This window comes from Physeter macrocephalus, chromosome 14 (genome assembly GCF_002837175.3).
Source record: "Physeter macrocephalus isolate SW-GA chromosome 14, ASM283717v5, whole genome shotgun sequence".
NCBI classification, from domain to species: Eukaryota; Metazoa; Chordata; class Mammalia; order Artiodactyla; family Physeteridae; genus Physeter; species Physeter macrocephalus.
In genome coordinates this window covers 82859344-82884577 of record NC_041227.1, presented here as the reverse complement: position 1 = coordinate 82884577, position 25234 = coordinate 82859344, and the positions used below count along the sequence as shown (strand labels likewise).

The 25234-nt window shown below is 48.7% G+C and overlaps 2 protein-coding genes across 2 annotated transcripts in view; one reads left to right on the top strand and one right to left on the bottom strand.

The window, feature by feature from the left end:
* The window catches only part of SPECC1 (sperm antigen with calponin homology and coiled-coil domains 1), a 195401-nt gene that overhangs the window by 65246 nt on the left and 104921 nt on the right, over positions 1-25234 (bottom strand). Inside the window, 5 exon segments of the mRNA XM_028499976.2 lie at positions 2203-2303; positions 3407-3552; positions 9265-9283; positions 22529-22715; positions 23065-23138. Of these exon segments, the coding sequence (XP_028355777.1) occupies positions 2203-2303; positions 3407-3552; positions 9265-9283; positions 22529-22715; positions 23065-23138 (527 nt within the window).
* LOC114487802 (cytospin-B-like) lies at positions 16643-19848 on the top strand. The gene is made up of 2 exons (XM_028499973.2): positions 16643-16863; positions 17213-19848. The coding sequence occupies exons 1-2, from the start codon at positions 16663-16665 to the stop codon at positions 17393-17395; spliced, it is 384 nt and encodes a 127-aa protein (XP_028355774.2). The 5' UTR covers positions 16643-16662; the 3' UTR covers positions 17396-19848.

Below are 25234 nucleotides of genomic sequence, written 5' to 3'. Positions count from 1 at the left end.
CCCACCCCACCCACCCCCCACACACACTTTTATGTTAAAGAAAAACATCTAGAATACACAACAAGCCATAAACAGTGGTTATTTCTGGGGCTAGGGAACAGGGGGGATTTTTCACTTTTTCCCTTTTATACTGAAATTTTTGGAAAAAAACGTATTTTAAAAATAAGCCCAAGGGCTTCCCTGGTGGCACAATGGTTAAAAATCCGCCTGCCAATGCAGAGGAAGTGGGTTCGAGCCCTGGTCCGGGAAGATCCCACATGCCACAGAGCAACGAAGCCCGTGCACCACAACTACTGAGCCCGTGTGCCACAACCACTGAAGCCCACGTGCCTAGAGCCCGTGCTCCGCAACAAGAGAAGCCGCCGCAGTGAGAAGCCCGTGCACCGCAACGAAGAGTAGCCCCCGATCGCCGCGACTGGAGAGAGCCCGCGCGCAGCAACGAAGACCCAACGCAGCCAAAAATAAACAAATAAATAAATAAATAAATTTATAAAATAAAATAAGCACAAGAGTTAAAAATTGGAAATAATCCAAAAGTCAACCATCAGTAGGATGGATAAACCATCAGTAGAATGGTATATTTACACAAAGGAACATGACACCACAACGAAAAAAGAACTGCCACAAAAATAGGAATGAATCTCACAGACTCAACGCTGAGCCAAACAATCCAGTGACAAAGTCTGAGATCACAGAGAACTAATCTGTGGCGAGAGAGGCCCGAGAACGGCTCTTTCTAAGGGGTCACTGACGAGATGGTGGCATGAGAGGCCCTTCTGAGGTGACAGACATGCTTTATCTTGGTGTTGGTTACACATGGCAACACTCAAGTTACGTATTGAAGAGGTCTGTACTGCATGGTATGTGAACTATAGCCAGTGGTGTGCTGCAGCTGGTGCGTACCTGCTCATAGGGCCGATTGATAAACCTTCGGGAATTGTGCAGGCTAAGCTACTAAACACAGCCATTAATAAAATGAGACTATGTTAAAAGCAAAAGTAATAAATACTCAAACTCATCGCTTCCTAATTATTTTTCTACATTTTGCTAATGGGGTTTTCATACCTGCTGTGTCTGTCTTGTACAAATACTATCTAATGTACATCTCTTCTCAACCCCATATGCACTGAGGTCGTAGAAACAGCTTGAAATTGGCCACAACGGGAATATTTACCAAGAAACTGGCAAACACTACAAATCGGGGCTCTTTCCCCCGAGGAGCCAGTTGTAAAACATTTACTAGCAAACTTGTGTTTATGGCTCAATAAAGATAAGTAAAAATGAAGCATGACCTCTTTCACTTTTATTAAATAAAAAATGATTATCATAAAATAAATAATTGTTTTATTTGGTTTTACACAGAAGGTGGTGGAAAGTTACCTTCAAGGGCAAAAAAGCGAAAAAAGTATTTTTTTTAAAGCTTAAAAGATCCCCAACAATATCCATAACTACTAATAACATCAAAAATGGAACTTGTTGATGACAACATCGCTCAGCAGAGGCAAAATGCTGAGTGCTATTAATAGCAAAGGCCCTGGCCATAGACATGCCAAGAGGCTTTGGTCTAAAACCTCCAGGCTTTACATGCAGTGAACTCTAAGAATTTATAAATTGTAAACATTGTCTCTCTCTGGGGGCATTTTAAAAAATCGATTCTTGGAGAAATATATCCAGTTCAATGTCCACTTCTAATAAAAATTACAATCTTCATTTAACTGAAACTTTTGACAGTGTCATCTAATGAGAAACCAAGAAAGAGGCATTAACAAAACTGTACGACATTTGGCATCTCAGACCTTCCTCAGGAACCAAAAGGTAATTTTTTTTTTTTTTTTTTTTTGCGGTACGCGGGCCTCTCACCGCTGTGGCCTCTCCCGTTGCGGAGCACAGGCTCCGGACGCGCAGGCTCAGCGGCCGTGGCTCACGGGCCCAGTTGCTCCGCGGCACGTGGGATCCTCCCGGACCGGGGCACGAACCCGCGTCCCCTGCATCGGCAGGCGGACTCTCAACCACTGCGCCACCAGGGAAGCCCCAAAAGGTAATTTTTAATGAAAGTTTCATTATTATTATTTTAGGCGTACTAAAATAAAATGTTCAATGTGCCTCAAAAAGATAAACCCACTGGTTTTCGGTTCCCTTTTGTTGCCTGGGTACCGCGTGACCCCGGCCCTAAGCCCCACCCCACGCTTTTGGCTCTGATACCTGCATCGGAGAGACAGCGGCAGCTGGAGTGGTCCTGACGGGGATTCCACTCAAGGGGCTCCTGGAGGCCTTATGGACGGAAATGTCCTGCCCAGCTCCACCTGCCAAGAAAAGAGATGGGGACATTTCCACTCTGCTCCGGTTCAAAACAGCAAATAATAGTTCCTGACTTGCTATTCTTTTTGGTGACTACAAAAGTATCCCATGATGCTAATTAGGTATTATGTGTACTCTTTCACCCTCTTCTGCCCTGGACCAGTATTGAACTGGGGAATGAGTTGGGGGGAGTTAACTAAACGGGGGCTGGTCTTAGATGTAGGACACACGAGGAACAAGAAAACATACAGGTGATGAGTCACCTACAGCAGGCAGAACAGAACACTCTTGCGTAAAACGTTATTGTTCATTCCTTTCCCACCTTCACAGAGCGGAGGTAGTCACTGAGCCTTCACAGCTTCCAGTCTTTGTAGTCTAATCTTAATCTAATTTAGCCCCAAACTATTTTAGCAGAGACAGCACCCTAGGATTAGCTGTTACTCTGGCCTTCCAATACAACAGGCATATCTGTTGCAATCAAGGGAAGAAATATACTGCGTTTTGGATACAGGCACACTCGGTTTCTTCTCTTTACTGTATTTATGGGTGTACAGTATAGGGTGCATTTTTCTCATGTGGCGGTAACAGTGAATGAAGGCGACTTGGGAGTCAGGCAGACATTGCCAGAAAAAGCTGGGAGTGTCCCACGATCAGGAACGACAGATCAGCACCGGTGGCCACACACGAGACCCGGGGAGAAGCATGTAACAGCACATTCTAGGATCAAGAAGCCCAGGGTGTCGGCAAGGCAGCCGAACACACAGATCAGTGCCTCATTTCCCAAGAGACGAAGCCTCTGGCTGGCCCTGCTAATTCGCACGAGATGGTAAGAAGGCGATCAGCGGTGGCCTGGATCTAACAGACAGAGGCAGAAAAGGAAGGTGCAGAGGCAGCGACCGGAGTTGAGGAGAGGAGGGTGGGAGAGCTGACTCTCTCTGTTGTCTCACTGGAGCCCCAGAGGGCATCACGCACCATGTCTACACGTGGATGGTCTGGGAAGGGCCCCGTGGTCACACCAACGTGGGACCAGGGTGGTGGAGGACGGGCTTGATCCATGGGGCCACGGTCTGAATTTGAGTTTTGCCTATGAAACAAGATGACAAAATACCTGGACGTCCCAAGTCAAATGACTTGATGAGGGATTTAACGGTGGTCGCAGACTCTGAAGAAGTCGGGGGAGTTCTGTTCACGTAGACGCCGTGCCACCGGCCCGGAGTGCCCGCCTCGGAGGGCTCCGGGTCTTCCTTCACAGGTCTGCACGGCAAAGAGCAAATCAGATTGAAAAGGTGGAGGATGTCCCCTTGGGACACAGGACACAGATGGAGACAACCAACGTCGAGAAGAGAAACAAATCTGGGAGGAGGATCCCAAACTGAAAATCCTGCTTTCCGTACCAGCTTTGCATTTTAGGAGATAACGTGGGTACCGCTCTTAATTTTGATCAGAGATGTTTTCTGCGGAATGGCCAGAGAGAGCATTTGTATATGTAGAGTGACTTGACATGAGCTCTAAATAAAAAGGATGTAACTGTAAACTGCAAAAAAAAAAACCCCAGACAAATGTTATTTATCGTAAGATAGTTAGCTTACTGTCCATGGTGGATACAACGGGTTGGTGTGTCAATGTGAATCTAATCCCCACCTGGCACACAGAGGTTGGAAAGATGACATTTCGGGACCCCCCCCCCCCACAGCTAGCATTTCAGATGGGGGATTTAGGCTCCCACCGGAAAGACTGGACAAGACATGGGCCAGGACCTGAGTCAGGAAGGAGAGGCAGGGCACAGGGCCTTCACTACTCTGAGACAGACGGAAGCAGAGGCAAGGTGGCTCCTGCTGCTGGAAACCGGTGGCAGCTTTCCGACCAGGCAGGCAGCTTCCTGGTTTAAGGCTCCCCTTCCCGGCAGAGGCAGCAGCTGGCCTGGCAGCCCAGTTCTGTGTGCTGTAACTTCGAGCATTGTTCCTGGAAGCTCAGCCTGGAGTCTGTGTCTCCAGCAATGCCCCCATCTCCCAACAATCCTGCAAGCCCTTTAGTACCTTCCTGCCTAAACCCACGAGGCTGCCATCTCTTAGGTACGAGAGAATCCTGACTCATATGTGTTTGCCCCCCAAGAGAACGGTAATTGTACTCTAGAGCAGCACTGCAATTCTGCATGAGGTGAGGCTTCTCCGCTCTCCCACACTTTCCTGGTGAGTCCTCTCTGTGGTTTCCAGACTGCAGCACCGACTCATAGAAGAGCCTTTTAGAGTTATTTGTAGTGAAGTGGATGGACCTGGAGTCTGTCATACAGAGTGAAGTAAGTCAGAAGGAGAAAAACAAATACCGTATGCTAACAATATATATGGAATCTAAGAAAAAAAAAAAATGGTACTGGGACAAAGTGAGAGAGTGGCATGGACATATATACACTACCAAACATAAAACAGATAGCTAGTGGGAAGCAGCCGCATAGCACAGGGAGATCAGCTCGGTGCTTTGTGACCACCTAGAGGGGTGGGACAGGGAGGGTGGGAGGGAAGGAGAGGCAAGAGGGAAGAGATATGGGAACATGTATATGTATAGCTGATTCACTTTGTTGCAAAGCAGAAACTAACACACCATTGTAGAGCAATTATACTCCACTAAAGATGTTAAAAAAAAAAAGAGAGAGAGAAACCATCTGCGTCAATCCTCTCATGCATGGCTTCCTCATCCAGGGGAGGTTAGCCTGTCATTTAATCTCCCTGTGAATGGGCCAAGACAACACCTCGAAACTTCCGATTCCTAAATCACTGCTCTTTCTATTGTGTCAAATTGCCACAGCTGTTTTGCAAAAAGATGACTAATTTATGAGAATGGCTCAAACAGAATACTTCCGGCAGTGTACTTTAAATAAGGTCAGTGGAAGTTTAAAATATTCATTTATTGATCTTTTTGAAAGGAACCTAGCTACTCAAAAGCTTCTGTGGTTGAATTTACTTGCCCTTAATTCTCAAAGCTTTCTCCTGTTGCTCTGTAATCAACGTGAGTACAATAAATTTAAGTGAAACAGAACTTAAAACACTTAAGTCACACTGCCCTACTCTTGTCTCCACAGTCCCTTCTTTTGAGTGAAAAAAAAAAATCAGTAAATTGATGACTTTTTCTGGAACGAAATATCAGGTATTTCAGAAATCGGTAAGGCTTTTTTTTTTTTAAATCGAATGGGGTTGGTTTTTGTTACTTTCCCTGTCGTGTCACACGGTATAAAATCAGATGGTAAGTAGGAAGAAAGAGCGAAATCAGGTACGAGCAGGGAGAAAACCTCTCATTTCTGTCCCAGCCATTCTCAGGAAGGTGATAAAGAGGGCACCTTCTTACCCATCCATGTACCCGTCCTGCCACCTGTCCTGGAGGATTTAGAGCACCCCTCAAAGGAAGACTGTTTTTAAAAATCCACTTTTACTTCACTCCTTGATAATTTAATAAGAAGAAAATTACATTCCGCTGAGGTGCTCCCTTCGATTACCTAAGTTTCTCTGGGACTCACAACATCAAATGATACAGAGGACTCATTTCAACACCATAAGGAAGTAGCAAGGATGCAAGAACCAATGCCAGCCCCCCTGCTTTCAGGTATCAAGGGCAGCGTTCCACTAGCAACTAGCAACGCTAGTCTGCTGGGCTAGGACAGCAAGAATGAGTGTGAGAAAACCCAGCCAGTTGTTTAAGTAGGTTAATGAAGCTACTGGACTAAAGACCTACCACGTTACATAACAGTGATGTGTGTGTGTGTGTGTGTGTGTGTGTGTGTGTGTGTGTGTGTCTAGGGAGAAGACCCATAGAAGTGTGTGTGTGTGCGTGTGTGTCTAGGGAGAAGACGCATAGGGGTGTGTGTGCGTGTGCGTGTGCGTGCGCGTGTGCAGGGAGAAGACGCATAGGGGTGTGTGTGCGTGTGCGTGTGCGTGTGCAGGGAGAAGACGCATAGGACGCCGTTTGTGCGTGCGTGTCATTTCTGGGAAACAAGCGGAAGGGTGTGTGGTTCTTTCCTCATGGATGGTGGGGAAAGACTAAGCAGGTGCGCTCACCTGTCTTATCAATAAATCTGTGCGTGCGCGTGTGCGTGTGCGTGCGCGTGTGCGTGTGCAGGGAGAAGACGCATAGGGGTGCGTGTGCGTGTGCGTGTGCGTGCGCGTGTGCAGGGAGAAGACGCATAGGGGTGTGTGTGCGTGTGCGTGTGCGTGCGCGTGCGCGTGTGCAGGGAGAAGACGCATAGGGGTGCGTGTGCGTGTGCGTGCGCGTGTGCAGGGAGAAGACGCATAGGGGTGCGTGTGCGTGCGCGTGCGCGTGTGCAGGGAGAAGACGCATAGGACGCTGTTGGTCCCATCCGCGCTGTAACCGTGAGCAGGGACACCGCCTGGCTTCAGACTGTTGAGATCGACCAGCAACAACCCCAGCGATAAACCGAGTACGACATTCCCTCTGTTCTGCGGAAGAATAAAGACTCTGTATTCTATAAAGGACACTGAGAAATACTCAAGCATACGACCAGGTGTACACCAGCCAATTCACTAAGCAAAGGAAACACTCCAAGGGCCCACTGTGGGCTGAACACTGTCCGTGGTCAGCTACGGCCTCCTAAGAAGCGCGCGCGAGAGGCTCTCGGGTTGATCTGTAAAGTAAAAATCACACGTATAGCCAACGGAGCCTTGGAAATCCCTCGAATCGCCCAAAACGACAGCTTGCGTGCTGCTGTAACTACAACTGCACACAAAAGCCTCCTGCAGCTGCTCTTCCTGTGCTTTGCGCGGTCTGCCTCTCAGGTGCAGCTCAGACAGCTGCGTCGTTTAGCGGCCACGTTTAACCCACCACAGAAACGAGGCATGTTTCCCGTCTGCTCCCAGCATGTACAACTCTGGTGACAATGAATAATTTCCACAAAAAAACTGTGTCTGATATATAACTCCACGGCCCATACCATGGGTCTTAAAAACGTTATCTAATTTACTTTTCCGCAAAAACTCCATAAGTTACAATCCTTCATTTTAGATGAAACACTTGATGAAGGTCATAGGCTTGTATGTGGTGAATCTGGGGTGAAAACCCAGCTGTTTGACACGCCTTTCTCAGGCTTTTCTGTGACGCGTGGGTGTCCTGTGAGAGGCACAAGGGCTCTTAAAAAAAAAAGTAATAATGCCGATGGGACTTCTTCTCCAAATTTGTTTAATGTATATTTAAGAAAAATGCTACCAATATTTCTTTCTCTGCTCTTATTTTTATGGGGTAATCTGCTCTTAGGAGGTGGTAACCCACCTCTGAGAACGACAGACAGTCAGTTGTATGTGAGGTCACCCGAGGCGCCAACACAGGAGATGGGGGTGTGTCCTGCCCCTGGGCCACGCCTCCTGCTCGCTGACTGCTACCTACCTTCTGTACCCCTCACTGGTATTTAAACATGTACACGCGCCTATGTCTGTACTTACCCCTTACTTATTAAATGTTGTCTAATGCCTCTAATGCACGGCTTCCCTTGTTTGGTTACAGAACAGAATCTTCAAATAGGGTCGGTTTTCTACGGCTCTTAGGTCATCACACAGGGCACAGCTCGGCGTTGCTGTTGGTTTTGATCCAAGGCCATGCGAGTTATTGCTTGCAATTAGTTTTAAGGTATTCAAAGGTTAACTACGTTTGGGAAACGTCGCATTACACCACTGCTGCCTTCACAATCGGGAGACTAGTATTTGTAAAGAAGACGGGGCACATCAATCTCACGCTCAGGACAGCTCTTTCCCGAACAACTGAACGGAGCCCACCCAGGCCCTTCCTGGGGCCGCACAGACCGACGGCCTGTGACTCCCCTCCACCCACTGGCTTCCGGACCAAAGCCCGGCCGCCTGATGCTCTCTTCCTCTTCCGTCCTCCGTGCCTCTGCTTGTTCTGTATCCTGACCTGGAAGGAAATCTTCCCAAAATGTTTCTTCTTATTATGCACAACACAAACCTAAAAGAAGTCTGCAGGTCCACAGCAAGACAGAAATCAGTCAAGCATTCTGTCTCAGGTGTCAGTGTCCTCGGAATTTCAGTGTAAGTATGTCTATGACAATAAAAACAAACAGCGTAAGATGGCATTTTGAACACAAGCCTCTTACCCTCCAAATCCCAACAGCAAGAAACACAGGAATACATCGTAAAAATCCTGCATCGGCACCAGAAACTACAGAAAGATAGCATGTCCGTGCCTCAGACTTTCAAGAATTTCTGCGACGCAGAGAATAGCGGGGGAAAGTGACGAGAAAAATACTACCGGTTTACCCCGATTCCCTTGCAAAGAGATGGAAGATGTGGGAAACCCCACTGAGGCCCCGGGTCCTGGAGGGCGGCCAGGGCTGGAAGCAACACCTGGGGGACAGGCAGAGCACCCCTCCTGCAAAGGATCAGTGACACAAAGAAAGACACGCCTGTCCAAGGAGGCCAGGGTGGTTGACCCCCCGCACAAAGGACAGTAGTAAAAAGGGGCAGATTGGGAAAGGCCACAGGACACGCCTGAAACGGACAACGGCCGAGCAAAACAGACCCCAGAAACCAGCTCCTACGTGCCGCCTCCACCAAACAGAGAAGAAACTAGACACGGGTGAATTTCCGCCGCTGGCACCTCTTCCTCTGCACTCCTTGCCCTGTCTGCGTCTCCGACATGCAACAGAAATTGACCTTAAAGAGGCTTCCTTCAAGTTTAAGATACGAGAAGAAGATTTCAAGAGCAGTCAGGAAGCGTGAGCACAGACCAAGGCAGAATCCAGACGCTGATCCTGGGCGAGCGACAGGCCCTGATACACTTTTATCCACCGAAGCAAGAATAAGTGATGGGAAAACACAGGCCCTGATCTATGAATAGATTTCACGGTATAAACTGAAAAGAAATACCGCACTCAAGGGAGAACAGACATTTGTAAATACAGAACGGGAAACAGATTTAGACACTTAAAAGCATCTGCAGGGCTTCCCTGGTGGCGCAGTGGTTGCGCGTCCGCCTGCCGATGCAGGGGAACCGGGTTCGCGCCCCGGTCCGGGAGGATCCCACGTGCCACGGAGCGGCTGGGCCCGTGAGCCGTGGCCGCTGGGCCTGCGCGTCCGGAGCCTGTGCTCCGCGACGGGAGAGGCCGCAGCAGGGGGAGGCCCGCGTACCGCGCAAAAAAAAAGAAAAAAGCATCTGCCTTCAGAATACAATAAAATTCAAGGAAGTATATGAAAGATGACACTTTAAGATGAAAGGCCAAGTGTAAAAAATTATATTAGCAACCTAATAATCCCATGAAGACAGTTTAAAGCAGAATCAGCTCCAGAGGAAAAAGAACAAGAGCATACTGGGAAAGTCTCTCTGAAAACGGATGAAATGAACGATGTCAAGGTGGGATTTCAGTTCTGCGGGCAAAGGATGGTGTGGTAATATAATAAACGGTGCTGGCGTGACTGGATGTCCATCTGGAAGAAGAAGACCCACTCCTCACATCAGACTAAACAGAGAAAGCAGACCAAGTATCTGAGAGAGTATGTGTGCAAAACAGACGAAGGACACCGATTACCTTCCAGGACGCTACTCAAGGGGGAGAAGAATGACTATTGCTCTTTAACGCCTCCATTTTATTACCGGTTCACCTAAATATTACTTCATAATTAAGAAGAAATCCAATACAGTAAATCACCAAACAATCTACTATTTGTTTTTAAATTTCAACAAGACAGTTCTAGACTTCAAATACCATGTCCTGCACTTTCCAAGACTCCAGAATCTTTGATTAAAAATTCATTTATGCAAAATTATTATATTTGCTCCTTGCCCTCTTGTTTCCAACATTGAAATCATTTTAAAAAAATAACATTTGTACTTAAAAATCAACCTCCTATCTACAACTTGCATTGAAAATACCGTTTGCTTCTGCCTCAATTCCAGTCACCTGACGTGGCTTTAAAGTTCTGAAACTACACACCCCGGAAAATTGAGAACAAGGTGACCGGAAGGCCCTGCAGAAACGTGGCCAGTGATTAAAAATCAGGCAAAAGGCTCTTCTAAATAACGACATGTTTATTTAGCACTGCATAAACGCTTACATATAAAAATACTCGACAGTCCCCAGAGAAAGACAGATCAAAATATGTGGGGAAGAGACAGCTGTGCATTTGAAGCTGAGACTGCATTTTTCTTGTTTGTATTTGAAAACATCCGGCAAATGAGTTTTATATCATCCTAAGGATTCTCAGTCCGAAGTAAAGATCTCCCGGTATATAAATTCCTGTCCCACTAGGACAACCGCAGCGAGTGTCAGAACTGTTTTTACAGAGAGGACATCGGCCTCTCCTCTTTCTGTCACCAAGTCGAATTTTTCTAGTGACTCTGTGCTCTCTTGTTTGACACCCACAATGTCCTCCTGAGTTAAAGGGCTTTCCTGTTCCTGATTTTCCGTGGATCCCATCTTGTCTCACCTTCCTGATGACGTAGCTAATGGTCTAGAAGTTCTTCACACGAGAGCCGCAATGAGTTCTGCCTGACGGAGGTTGCTGCATTGGACCCAGATCTTCACACACGTACGTACTTCCAAGAGTTTCAAGTCACACTTTGAATCTTGGATCCCTCTGAGTTATATGCTTCTGGATTGAAAAAGTCTTCAGATTTCCAGGGTGAGTTTTATTCACGAGGCTTTTGCCGTCGTTCGTTAGTTCTCAGTTCAATTCCAAGCAGCGTCGTCACCACAGAAACTTATCTGATTCAACTACACCCTTTAAGGTCAAGCAAACATCTATGCACATTGAACCCCAAAGAGATTTTGGAAATCAGCCCAAAACACGGTGGTGGCTTGTTTCAGACGAGCGTAAGGAAGTCAGACCCCAGCTTGAAAAGGTGAAATCAAGACTTGACACAGAGCAAGCAGAACTTTCTAACTTCTTCCGAACAAGACGTCATGCAGACGGCTTCCTATTTCACCTAAAACAGTGTTAATTCCAAGCTTATCAGACACTGTATTCAAACGGAAACATAAAAATAAACTCCAAAAAAGTAAAGCACAGCCTGGGCTGCGTTCACTCTGCACGTGCAACGCCACGGCCCTCGCTCAGCACTCTGGTTGCGTCTCAAAAATTTTTTCACGACAGACTTTGTTTTGCAGAACAACTTTATTTTGTGCTCCAAACAAAAGACTGCTGAATCTTCTGAGAAGAATAAAGAAAAAGAAAAAAAAAAAAAAAAAAGAGGGAAGGATCATCTTTGTGCAGAGTTGACTCCAAAATGCAAAAAGGAAAAAAAAAGGTAAAGAGACTTGATGACAATGACTCTGGGCAACAGTGGCTGTTCTAAGGAGACCGTTTGGTTCTTTATCAAAAGGTTATTTCTCCTCTACACATTCCCCCTTTCACACAGAAATGGCTGTGGTCTCCCATCATGGCAAGGGCTGGGCGGCCTCTCTTCCACCACCTGCTCTGCTATAGCTGACAGAGACCATGGAGCTGGAAAATAGAAACGGGAGGCAAAGGCTGGTAAAGGTGTTACTTAACGCAACACGACCTTAGTCTACACACACAAGGACTAACAGCTGGCGCTGTCCACGGGGAAAAGCTCAGAGCAGCACGTCTGAATTTCGACTGTCCCCATCTCTTTTGGAAGTCAAAGGTCTTCAGGCAGAGAAAATGCTAAAACTTCAAAACGCCTGGCTCCTCCCACTAGACCGTCACCAACAGACAAGGGTGTCGGCAGAGATGTCTAAGACCAACCAAATCAGGCCCCTGTAATTGACAGAATGGCTCGTGCTTCCCTCTACTGTCCTACAGTTAAGGCCAAAAAAAAAAAAACCAACAAAGGTTTCTTTTACTATGACAGTATACACATTCTAAAGGCTTCCGGGAAGCTCACGCCCACTTTTCAAAGCAAATCTGTAAAGACAGGGGCCTGGGAGCAGGGAAGCAGATGTAGCTCTTTAGAATCACAGGCTACAGCTCTAAGGCCACAGATGCAAATTGAAGCTATGAAAAAATAAGTCAGATGAGAGTGAAAGGATTATGCTTGTTGGGATACCAGAGGACCAGTTTCTACTTCGAGGGGCAAATAAAATGCCAGAGGCCCCCAAGAGTTGGAGGTTCGCATGTGAGGTTCACTCGGAAACTGCTCAGGAATCCCCACGAGAACTGGCCCCCTCGCTGGAGGGCCGGAGATGCTGTATCAAAGCATCCACAGGGAGAGAGCTGGACAAGTCATCTCAGTGACCCAAGAAGCTATGCCTCCCACTTCCTACTTTCCCTTTCCAGTGACAGCTCCAGACACCCAGCGAGCGGCTGTGACACATTACAGCTGTAAGAACAACACAACAGGGCGCACAGGCACACAACTGACGTCAGGGCAGAAGGCACGTGTGCACACACAGAGTTAAAAGCCAACTCCAGAGAGTCCGGCAGTGACTGGCCGCCATGCTGCTCAGTTCAGAGGTGACAACGAGAGAACCAGTGGTACGAGCTAAACACACTGGGAACCTTCGACGTTCTACTTTAGAAACTGATCGTTATTTAGGCACAGACATTCAGTGTGTTTAACTCTTTAAGAGCCTGCTTATTGGTGTCATATGATACATACAGCAAAAATCGAATGAGTCACCCTAAAAACAATGGTCCACACTATGTCAGAGTAACAGAAGGCACACAAAGGTCTCTCCCTGCTACTGTTTGAGACGCCCGTGTCATGTACATATCACCGACAGTGTCTTCTGTTAGAAAGGCTGCATGTGGCCCGTCAAGGCGCTAAGTCGAGCTGCACGTGTGTTCTCTGAATCCCAAGGACTCAACTTTTCAAGAAAAAGTTCTGATGTTTTAACTTTGGTGAAAGTTTTAATTTCATTGTATTTCTCTTAATGGTTCAAAACAAGAAGCAGCCAGAGTTGAAAAAGTTATTCATTATCCTTCCATCCAATAATTTCTGTGTCTGGCGAAACAGATCATTTTCAGGTCCACAAAAACTACACGGGTTTGTTCAAATTTCTGGAAGAGAAAGAGGAGGTCCACGGCCCAGCTACAGTACGGAGATGCCACTGTGTAAGGGAGACTCAAGGCTTGCGCTGGGAACGTGGTACTGGGGGCACATGTGTCCCTGACTCCCCCATCAGAGAAAGGCCCCCTGACCAACCAGTCTCAGAACAGAGCTTAGCGGGGTCTTAAAATCCGACCTACTCTTACCTTCTCATTAAAAAAAAAAATAAATTTATTTATTTATTCTTGGGCTGCGTTGGGTCTTCGTTGCTGTGTGCGGGCTTTCTCTAGTTGCAGCGAGCGGGGGCTACTCTTCGTTGTGGTACGCGGGCTTCTCACCGCTGTGGCTTCTCTTGTTGCGGAGCACAGGCTCTATGCGTGTGGGCTTCAGTAGTTGTGGCACGCAGGCTCAGTAGTTGTGGCACGCAGGCTCAGTAGTTGTGGCTCGCGGATTCTAGAGCACAGGCTCAGTAGTTGTGGCACACGGGTTTAGTTGCTCCGTGGCCTGTGGGATCTTCCCGGACCAGGGCTCGAACCCGTGTCCCCTGCATTGGCAGGCGGATTCTTAACCACTGCGCCACTAGGGAAGCCCTTACCTTCTCATTTAAGAGAGGAAGGAGCTCGGTCTGGGAAGAAAACCTTGCCAGTTGGTGGCAAAGATGAGACCTGAGCCTCATTTTCCCATGTATCTTAACATCAGTTATTCTGACTCCAAAATAAAAATACCTCTGAAAACATCACAGGATTGAAGATGGCTAATGAGCTAAGCTTTAGAATCATCTAAAACTACTACGTTAAGTAACGTTCCACTTTAACTATTAAGTTCTTGGTAATAAACGCTAACTTGCCTTCACACCCAGGCACCCCACCTGCCTGCCTACTGGCCTATGATCTCTCGAATGCCAGTTGATGAGAATGCGAATCAGTCCATCCAGGGTCACGATCAAGTCACTTTTCTGATGCTCTTACTTTCTCTTGGTTGTACTTGGAGGACCCCATCAGAGAATTTTGTGCAAGTTCTTTGGCTCTGGCTGAACCAAGAAGGACTTCTGAGTTCTCGTCAGAAGACTGTCAAAGTCAAGAACCCGGGCAGCCAAGATGGAAACCCTCTGAGGCTCTGGGACCTCGGAGGGTGTCAGCTGGCTGCAAGTCTGGCTCACGTGGTAGGTTCAGGAAGAGGTGGAGCCATCAGCAAGTAACTTTCCAATAGCCAATGCTTTAGAAGGGGCAGCTAGCCGGGGCAACGCAAAATCAGACAAGAAACCACCCTGGCAATCATCTGAAGGGCAATGACTGCCAAGAAACCCACGGACGCCTGCAGGGTTTCAGTAGCATGCCATGTTCTGAATTGGTGTCAGTTCTCGAATAGTGAAACATTTTGTGATAAGGGATTAAACTGCTGGAATTAGGAGGTAGGTTTGCAAATCACTGGAAAATCAAAAGAGAAACATACTGTGTTTGAAAAAAAAGTGACCCTAAGTTTGAAAATGTTGGATGTAGCACATGGGGCCCTAAATTGTCAAGACGCACGCAGATTTCCTATGGTATCAGGGTTCGAGTTGTATAATCTGACCTGTATCTTAGAATCTAAGAAAGAAATGCAGCATCCCATACAATAACTTATTTACGGCCACCTCTTAAACTCAAGGCTTGTCTTTTATCATTTATCTGTAAATTCACGTATATATGAAGCAATGCAGGTTATGATGTGGTTCCTCTTCCAAAGACACACAATAGAAAAGCAAGACACATGGACAAATAAACAAAAGCAGACACCAAAGCAAATCAGAATGACCTCACAATCATTTCAATAGGGAACTCTATGAAATCTAGTTTTCCTATTCTGCTTCTCCCTTAAAATTCACGTGCTTTTGCTGGCCAGAGGGTATAGGTGTGACTATAATATTATGATCTTGATTTTCATAAACAAAGGGCCGCCAGATTGATTGAAGCAAGTTTGGTAAGAGAATCAAAAGAGAATTCTGAGCAGAAATCTACTCCTTCCACTGCTGTGAAGTTCATGATACTATATCAGACCCAGAGGCTCGGAATCCAGCCCCTGTCAACGCTGGAAAACAGGTAAAAAGGGGCAAACTGTACAAATCTGCATCCAGAATTTAATAAATCTGATTTTTAAATTCTACTGCATTTTATGTTGAGAGAAATCCAAAAATTCAAAATAACCAAGAATCTCAACGTCAAGGACATCTATTCCTGATTGGGAAAAAGACAGCACTGCATTAGCTGAAGCCTAAAATACTGTTGATAGCCTTGTTTGTAAACCATCTAAATTTTAAACAATAACCAACTCTGGGCTCACTTTGGGAACAGCTTATTCTGAAAGCTCGCTGTTAAGAAGGGCCTGCTTGGGTAACGGACTGTGATGTTCCCCTCGAGAGCAGAAGGGAATCACGTATCAGCCGGACATATGTTCTGCAAGCTTACCCTTTTTAATAAAGTGGCTTATTTCAAGGTCTTCTGCAGGGAGTCCAATGGGGGCTGCTAATACAGAAGCAGGTCCTGGGCCAGGACGGTGAGGCCTCCACCTGGTGGCCACGCCCCAGGAAGCGGTCAAGTTTCTCCCATTGGGTGAGGGTGACCGACACGAGTTGCCCGGACCAACAATGAGATGTAAGAGCATCCTCTCCTCCAAACCCGGAGGGGACTTGGCTAAAACTTTGTCCCCTCGAGTGACGAGCTTTCTCACCACCAGGAATGGCGGTGACGGTGTTGGGCGGAATATTTCTACCATGGAGCTAGTTATGCCCTGGCCGTGGGGTTCGTTACACCCTGGGTGTGAGGTTAGTTATTCCCCGGCCGGGGGTTAGTTATTCCCCGGCCTGGGGGTTAGTTATTCCCCGGCCCGGGGTTAGTTATTCCCCGGCCCGGGGTTAGTTATTCCCCGGCCCGGGGTTAGTTATTCCCCGGCCCGGGGTTAGTTATTCCCTGGCCAGGGGTTAGTTATTCCCTGGCCTGGGGTTAGTTATTCCCTGGCCAGGGATGGGGTCAGAGAGACCTGGAGGGGAGGGGAGGGTTCAGGACAGACACCCAGCATCACGTGGTGGATGCCGGCAGCCCCGGCCAGGAGAGCAGGTGGGCCCGGCCCAGGGTGCCTGCGGCACTGACCTACCTGCCTCGGGCCCGCGCGTCCCCCAGGGCCTTCTGCAGCCGGGCGTTCTTCTCCTCCTCCTCCAGCAGCCTCCTCTTCACAGCACGTAGCTCCTGCTGGGCCTCGCACTTGATGTCGTTGGCCACCACCACCGCTGTCTGCAGGTCAGCCTGGAAGCGCCGCCCTTCCCGGGGCTCTGTGAGGCTGTGCCCTAACCTCACACCACCGCTTTCCCGAATCATCCTGCTCTCTCTTGGAGGAGCCCCCGCCTCTGGCTCCCGTGCTCAGGACGCTGAGATGGGGCCCCGGCAGAAGGGGTGGGCTTCAGAGCCTGTTGCAGGATCTGGGTCTGCTCTGCTTCCGAGCTTAGCTTCTCCCCAGAGTCTCGAGACTTTTCCAACTCCGTCTGCCTGTTCATTTCCAGGCAATGTGATGAAACTGGAGGAACAGAAGTCGGACCTGGAGGGGCAGCTGAAGACTCTGACGAAGCAGATAAAGGTGAGACGCGGTCACGGCAGGGATGGGACGCCCTCCATCATTTTGCTGGAAGTGTCGCCGTTAACATAGGTTTGGACACCTTTGAGAGGTACCCTGACAACTCTCTGGCCCACCGTGTAGCAAGTTTGCGGGTCCCGGGCCCTGGAACCACGAACCGTGTGGCCGGGAGGGAAGTTCAGGCGGCCTTGATTTCAGGACGGGCATTCCGACACCCGAGGGTGCAGCCCCGCCTGCGCCTTATCCCGGCGGCGAGGCTGCTACAGCCGGCCTCGCTCGGGGACCCACCCGGGGCCCCGCAGCCCCTGCCCGGGGGCCGGTCTGACGCGGGCGCGGACTGCGGCTCTTCCAGGACGAGACGGAGGAGTGGCGGCGCTTCCAGGCTGACCTGCAGACAGCGGTGGTGGTGGCCAACGACATCAAGTGCGAGGCCCAGCAGGAGCTACGTGCTGTCAAGCGGAGGCTGCTGGAGGAGGAGGAGAAGAACGCCCGGCTGCAGAAGGCCCTGGGGGACGCGCGGGCCCGAGGCAGGTAGGTCAGTGCCGCAGGCACCCTGGGCCGGGCCCACCTGCTCTCCTGGCCGGGGCTGCCGGCATCCACCACGTGATGCTGGGTGTCTTTCCTGAGCCCTCCCCTCCCCTCCAGGTCTCTCTGACCCCATCCCTGGCCAGGGAATAACTAACCCCCAGGCCAGGGAATAACTAACCCCAGGCCGGGGAATAACTAACCCCGGGCCGGGGAATAACTAACCCCCGGCCAGGGAATAACTAACCTCACACCCAGGGTGTAACGAACCCCACGGCCAGGGCATAACTAGCTCCATGGTAGAAATATTCCGCCCAACACCGTCACCGCCATTCCTGGTGGTGAGAAAGCTCGTCACTCGAGGGGACAAAGTTTTAGCCAAGTCCCCTCCGGGTTTGGAGGAGAGGATGCTCTTACATCTCATTGTTGGTCCGGGCAACTCGTGTCGGTCACCCTCACCCAATGGGAGAAACTTGACCGCTTCCTGGGGCGTGGCCACCAGGTGGAGGCCTCACCGTCCTGGCCCAGGACCTGCTTCTGTATTAGCAGCCCCATTGGACTCCCTGCAGAAGACCTTGAAATAAGCCACTTTATTAAAAAGGGTAAGCTTGCAGAACATATGTCCGGCTGATACGTGATTCCCTTCTGCTCTCGAGGGGAACATCACAGTCCGTTACCCAAGCAGGCCCTTCTTAACAGCGAGCTTTCAGAATAAGCTGTTCCCAAAGTGAGCCCAGAGTTGGTTATTGTTTAAAATTTAGATGGTTTACAAACAAGGCTATCAACAGTATTTTAGGCTTCAGCTAATGCAGTGCTGTCTTTTTCCCAATCAGGAATAGATGTCCTTGACGTTGAGATTCTTGGTTATTTTGAATTTTTGGATTTCTCTCAACATAAAATGCAGTAGAATTTAAAAATCAGATTTATTAAATTCTGGATGCAGATTTGTACAGTTTGCCCCTTTTTACCTGTTTTCCAGCGTTGACAGGGGCTGGATTCCGAGCCTCTGGGTCTGATATAGTATCATGAACTTCACAGCAGTGGAAGGAGTAGATTTCTGCTCAGAATTCTCTTTTGATTCTCTTACCAAACTTGCTTCAATCAATCTGGCGGCCCTTTGTTTATGAAAATCAAGATCATAATATTATAGTCACACCTATACCCTCTGGCCAGCAAAAGCACGTGAATTTTAAGGGAGAAGCAGAATAGGAAAACTAGATTTCATAGAGTTCCCTATTGAAATGATTGTGAGGTCATTCTGATTTGCTTTGGTGTCTGCTTTTGTTTATTTGTCCATGTGTCTTGCTTTTCTATTGTGTGTCTTTGGAAGAGGAACCACATCATAACCTGCATTGCTTCATATATACGTGAATTTACAGATAAATGATAAAAGACAAGCCTTGAGTTTAAGAGGTGGCCGTAAATAAGTTATTGTATGGGATGCTGCATTTCTTTCTTAGATTCTAAGATACAGGTCAGATTATACAACTCGAACCCTGATACCATAGGAAATCTGCGTGCGTCTTGACAATTTAGGGCCCCATGTGCTACATCCAACATTTTCAAACTTAGGGTCACTTTTTTTTCAAACACAGTATGTTTCTCTTTTGATTTTCCAGTGATTTGCAAACCTACCTCCTAATTCCAGCAGTTTAATCCCTTATCACAAAATGTTTCACTATTCGAGAACTGACACCAATTCAGAACATGGCATGCTACTGAAACCCTGCAGGCGTCCGTGGGTTTCTTGGCAGTCATTGCCCTTCAGATGATTGCCAGGGTGGTTTCTTGTCTGATTTTGCGTTGCCCCGGCTAGCTGCCCCTTCTAAAGCATTGGCTATTGGAAAGTTACTTGCTGATGGCTCCACCTCTTCCTGAACCTACCACGTGAGCCAGACTTGCAGCCAGCTGACACCCTCCGAGGTCCCAGAGCCTCAGAGGGTTTCCATCTTGGCTGCCCGGGTTCTTGACTTTGACAGTCTTCTGACGAGAACTCAGAAGTCCTTCTTGGTTCAGCCAGAGCCAAAGAACTTGCACAAAATTCTCTGATGGGGTCCTCCAAGTACAACCAAGAGAAAGTAAGAGCATCAGAAAAGTGACTTGATCGTGACCCTGGATGGACTGATTCGCATTCTCATCAACTGGCATTCGAGAGATCATAGGCCAGTAGGCAGGCAGGTGGGGTGCCTGGGTGTGAAGGCAAGTTAGCGTTTATTACCAAGAACTTAATAGTTAAAGTGGAACGTTACTTAACGTAGTAGTTTTAGATGATTCTAAAGCTTAGCTCATTAGCCATCTTCAATCCTGTGATGTTTTCAGAGGTATTTTTATTTTGGAGTCAGAATAACTGATGTTAAGATACATGGGAAAATGAGGCTCAGGTCTCATCTTTGCCACCAACTGGCAAGGTTTTCTTCCCAGACCGAGCTCCTTCCTCTCTTAAATGAGAAGGTAAGGGCTTCCCTAGTGGCGCAGTGGTTAAGAATCCGCCTGCCAATGCAGGGGACACGGGTTCGAGCCCTGGTCCGGGAAGATATCTTCCCGGACCAGGGCTCGAACCCGTGTCCCCTGCATTGGCAGGCGGATTCTTAACCACTGCGCCACTAGGGAAGCCCTTACCTTCTCATTTAAGAGAGGAAGGAGCTCGGTCTGGGAAGAAAACCTTGCCAGTTGGTGGCAAAGATGAGACCTGAGCCTCATTTTCCCATGTATCTTAACATCAGTTATTCTGACTCCAAAATAAAAATACCTCTGAAAACATCACAGGATTGAAGATGGCTAATGAGCTAAGCTTTAGAATCATCTAAAACTACTACGTTAAGTAACGTTCCACTTTAACTATTAAGTTCTTGGTAATAAACGCTAACTTGCCTTCACACCCAGGCACCCCACCTGCCTGCCTACTGGCCTATGATCTCTCGAATGCCAGTTGATGAGAATGCGAATCAGTCCATCCAGGGTCACGATCAAGTCACTTTTCTGATGCTCTTACTTTCTCTTGGTTGTACTTGGAGGACCCCATCAGAGAATTTTGTGCAAGTTCTTTGGCTCTGGCTGAACCAAGAAGGACTTCTGAGTTCTCGTCAGAAGACTGTCAAAGTCAAGAACCCGGGCAGCCAAGATGGAAACCCTCTGAGGCTCTGGGACCTCGGAGGGTGTCAGCTGGCTGCAAGTCTGGCTCACGTGGTAGGTTCAGGAAGAGGTGGAGCCATCAGCAAGTAACTTTCCAATAGCCAATGCTTTAGAAGGGGCAGCTAGCCGGGGCAACGCAAAATCAGACAAGAAACCACCCTGGCAATCATCTGAAGGGCAATGACTGCCAAGAAACCCACGGACGCCTGCAGGGTTTCAGTAGCATGCCATGTTCTGAATTGGTGTCAGTTCTCGAATAGTGAAACATTTTGTGATAAGGGATTAAACTGCTGGAATTAGGAGGTAGGTTTGCAAATCACTGGAAAATCAAAAGAGAAACATACTGTGTTTGAAAAAAAAGTGACCCTAAGTTTGAAAATGTTGGATGTAGCACATGGGGCCCTAAATTGTCAAGACGCACGCAGATTTCCTATGGTATCAGGGTTCGAGTTGTATAATCTGACCTGTATCTTAGAATCTAAGAAAGAAATGCAGCATCCCATACAATAACTTATTTACGGCCACCTCTTAAACTCAAGGCTTGTCTTTTATCATTTATCTGTAAATTCACGTATATATGAAGCAATGCAGGTTATGATGTGGTTCCTCTTCCAAAGACACACAATAGAAAAGCAAGACACATGGACAAATAAACAAAAGCAGACACCAAAGCAAATCAGAATGACCTCACAATCATTTCAATAGGGAACTCTATGAAATCTAGTTTTCCTATTCTGCTTCTCCCTTAAAATTCACGTGCTTTTGCTGGCCAGAGGGTATAGGTGTGACTATAATATTATGATCTTGATTTTCATAAACAAAGGGCCGCCAGATTGATTGAAGCAAGTTTGGTAAGAGAATCAAAAGAGAATTCTGAGCAGAAATCTACTCCTTCCACTGCTGTGAAGTTCATGATACTATATCAGACCCAGAGGCTCAGAATCCAGCCCCTGTCAACGCTGGAAAACAGGTAAAAACGGGCAAACTGTACAAATCTGCATCCAGAATTTAATAAATCTGATTTTTAAATTCTACTGCATTTTATGTTGAGAGAAATCCAAAAATTCAAAATAACCAAGAATCTCAACGTCAAGGACATCTATTCCTGATTGGGAAAAAGACAGCACTGCATTAGCTGAAGCCTAAAATACTGTTGATAGCCTTGTTTGTAAACCATCTAAATTTTAAACAATAACCAACTCTGGGCTCACTTTGGGAACAGCTTATTCTGAAAGCTCGCTGTTAAGAAGGGCCTGCTTGGGTAACGGACTGTGATGTTCCCCTCGAGAGCAGAAGGGAATCACGTATCAGCCGGACATATGTTCTGCAAGCTTACCCTTTTTAATAAAGTGGCTTATTTCAAGGTCTTCTGCAGGGAGTCCAATGGGGCTGCTAATACAGAAGCAGGTCCTGGGCCAGGACGGTGAGGCCTCCACCTGGTGGCCACGCCCCAGGAAGCGGTCAAGTTTCTCCCATTGGGTGAGGGTGACCGACACGAGTTGCCCGGACCAACAATGAGATGTAAGAGCATCCTCTCCTCCAAACCCGGAGGGGACTTGGCTAAAACTTTGTCCCCTCGAGTGACGAGCTTTCTCACCACCAGGAATGGCGGTGACGGTGTTGGGCGGAATATTTCTACCATGGAGCTAGTTATGCCCTGGCCGTGGGGTTCGTTACACCCTGGGTGTGAGGTTAGTTATTCCCTGGCCGGGGGTTAGTTATTCCCCGGCCCGGGGTTAGTTATTCCCCGGCCGGGGGTTAGTTATTCCCCGGCCCGGGGTTAGTTATTCCCCGGCCCGGGGTTATTTATTCCCCGGCCCGGGGTTAGTTATTCCCTGGCCAGGGGTTAGTTATTCCCTGGCCTGGGGTTAGTTATTCCCTGGCCAGGGATGGGGTCAGAGAGACCTGGAGGGGAGGGGAGGGTTCAGGACAGACACCCAGCATCACGTGGTGGATGCCGGCAGCCCCGGCCAGGAGAGCAGGTGGGCCCGGCCCAGGGTGCCTGCGGCACTGACCTACCTGCCTCGGGCCCGCGCGTCCCCCAGGGCCTTCTGCAGCCGGGCGTTCTTCTCCTCCTCCTCCAGCAGCCTCCGCTTGACAGCACGTAGCTCCTGCTGGGCCTCGCACTTGATGTCGTTGGCCACCACCACCGCTGTCTGCAGGTCAGCCTGGAAGCGCCGCCACTCCTCCGTCTCGTCCTGGAAGAGCCGCAGTCCGCGCCCGCGTCAGACCGGCCCCCGGGCAGGGGCTGCGGGGCCCCGGGTGGGTCCCCGAGCGAGGCCGGCTGTAGCAGCCTCGCCGCCGGGATAAGGCGCAGGCGGGGCTGCACCCTCGGGTGTCGGAATGCCCGTCCTGAAATCAAGGCCGCCTGAACTTCCCTCCCGGCCACACGGTTCGTGGTTCCAGGGCCCGGGACCCGCAAACTTGCTACACGGTGGGCCAGAGAGTTGTCAGGGTACCTCTCAAAGGTGTCCAAACCTATGTTAACGGCGACACTTCCAGCAAAATGATGGAGGGCGTCCCATCCCTGCCGTGACCGCGTCTCACCTTTATCTGCTTCGTCAGAGTCTTCAGCTGCCCCTCCAGGTCCGACTTCTGTTCCTCCAGTTTCATCACATTGCCTGGAAATGAACAGGCAGACGCAGTTGGAAAAGTCTCGAGACTCTGGGGAGAAGCTAAGCTCGGAAGCAGAGCAGACCCAGATCCTGCAACAGGCTCTGAAGCCCACCCCTTCTGCCGGGGCCCCATCTCAGCGTCCTGAGCACGGGAGCCAGAGGCGGGGGCTCCTCCAAGAGAGAGCAGGATGATTCGGGAAAGCGGTGGTGTGAGGTTAGGGCACAGCCTCACAGAGCCCCGGGAAGACGGCAAACAGAGGCTCACACCCAACACACTTACTCTCGGCCTCCCTGGAAATGCACGCGGCATCCTGAACGTCCTTCATCACCGTGAGGTGGAGGGAGGGCTTTGGCGTAACAGCGGATATGGCTGGTTATTACCGTTGTGACTTTTAGGTCAGTTTCTACAGCCGTGGGACTTAACTGCAGTTAAAACTCTGGATCACTTGGGAAGCTTTCCAAAAGAGCAGATGTTCAAGCCCCGGGCTCTGCACAGACTCAGAACCCCCCAGGGTGACAAGGGTCTGGGCGCGCGCGCTAACAGCTCCCCCGGGGACTGGACTTCCTTTCCCTAATAAAGAACGTCTTACTTGGAGCGTGTTATGCTCAGTGAAATAAGTCAGAACGAGAAAGACAAATACTCTATGATCTCACGTATACGTGGAATCTAAAGAATACAACAAACCAGTAAATACAACAAAAAAGAAGCAGACTCGCAGACATAGAGAACAAACTAGCGGTTACCAGTGGGGAGAGGAAAGCGGGAGCAATATAGGGGCTGGGGATTAAGAGGTACAAACTGTTAGGTATAAAATAAGCTACAAGAATATATTTTACAACATGGGAAATATAGCCAATATTTTATAATAACTCTAAATGGACTAACACTTCAAAAATTCTGAATCACTATCCTATACACCCGTAACTTATACAATGTTCTACATCAACTCTACTTCAATAAAAAAATAATAAAATAAAATTGAATTAGGGTTTCCCTGGTGGCGCAGTGGTTGAGAGTCCGCCTGCCGATGCAGGGGGCGCGGGTTCGTGCCCCGGTCCGGGAAGATCCCACGTGCCGCGGAGCGGCTGGGCCCGTGAGCGGTGGCCGCTGGGCCTGCGCGTCCGGAGCCTGCGCTCCGCAACGGGAGAGGCCACAACAGTGAGAGGCCCGCGTACCGCCAAAAAAAAAAAAAAAAAAAAAAATTGAATTAGAAACTTAAAAAAAAAAAAAATCCTCCGTCCCTCTCTGTCTCTAGTTCTCTCCAGGTTGCTGTCAAGAGTCGTTCAGTTTAAATCTGATCGCGTCCGTTACACATAGTGGGTCTTCACGGTCCCTCCAAAGCGGTCCTTGTCTATTAAGGATATGAACCGGAATTACCAGAAAAGCTCCAAAAAACCCACACATGGTCAGGTTCTACCCCAGCCGTTCAGGTTCACGTGTGGGGCCTGAGGATTTGTGTTTGGGGTCAACGGTGCAGAAAAAGACAGCGCTCCTTAACTTCTTTTTATCTTTCTGTCCATTCCTCTGAAGGGTCTTAAGGGGGAGGAGCGGTTCATCTCGAGATGGATTTTCATGTTCCCGCGTCTCCTGGTGAAAAGACATCTATCAACACCCTAACGTCCCCCGCAGATGTCAACAGCTTCTCAAAAGATGCAGCTCTGTCATTGTTCTTTCCAGCCTTGGACACATTACGACCTGGCCAGAGGGAGTGGGCCCGACATGCGCTCTGGACAGTAATTACACGCTGCTTTCTTGGTGTGTGCTGACTTTTTGGGGTTTGGGGGCAACTATGACCGAGTTCTCGACAACAATGAACCAATGAAGCAAAAACAGACAAAAAACAAACAGAACAGGTCTCCTCCCGTTTGGCCTTGTACTTGTCCAGTCCGGCGTCAGGTGTTCTGCTGTACCCTCAGGTGTGACCTCTGAGAAGAGCCTGGGTGACAGTGATGCTGAGTGTCCTGTCGTCACCCCCACATTGCACACGAAGTCGCCGTGACGCTGGCCACCGGACCAAGGCGTAGACTACGCGGCCAGGCGCCACGGTCGAGGCAGGTACGTACAGTCGCCCAGGCGCCACGGTCGAGGCAGGTACGTACAG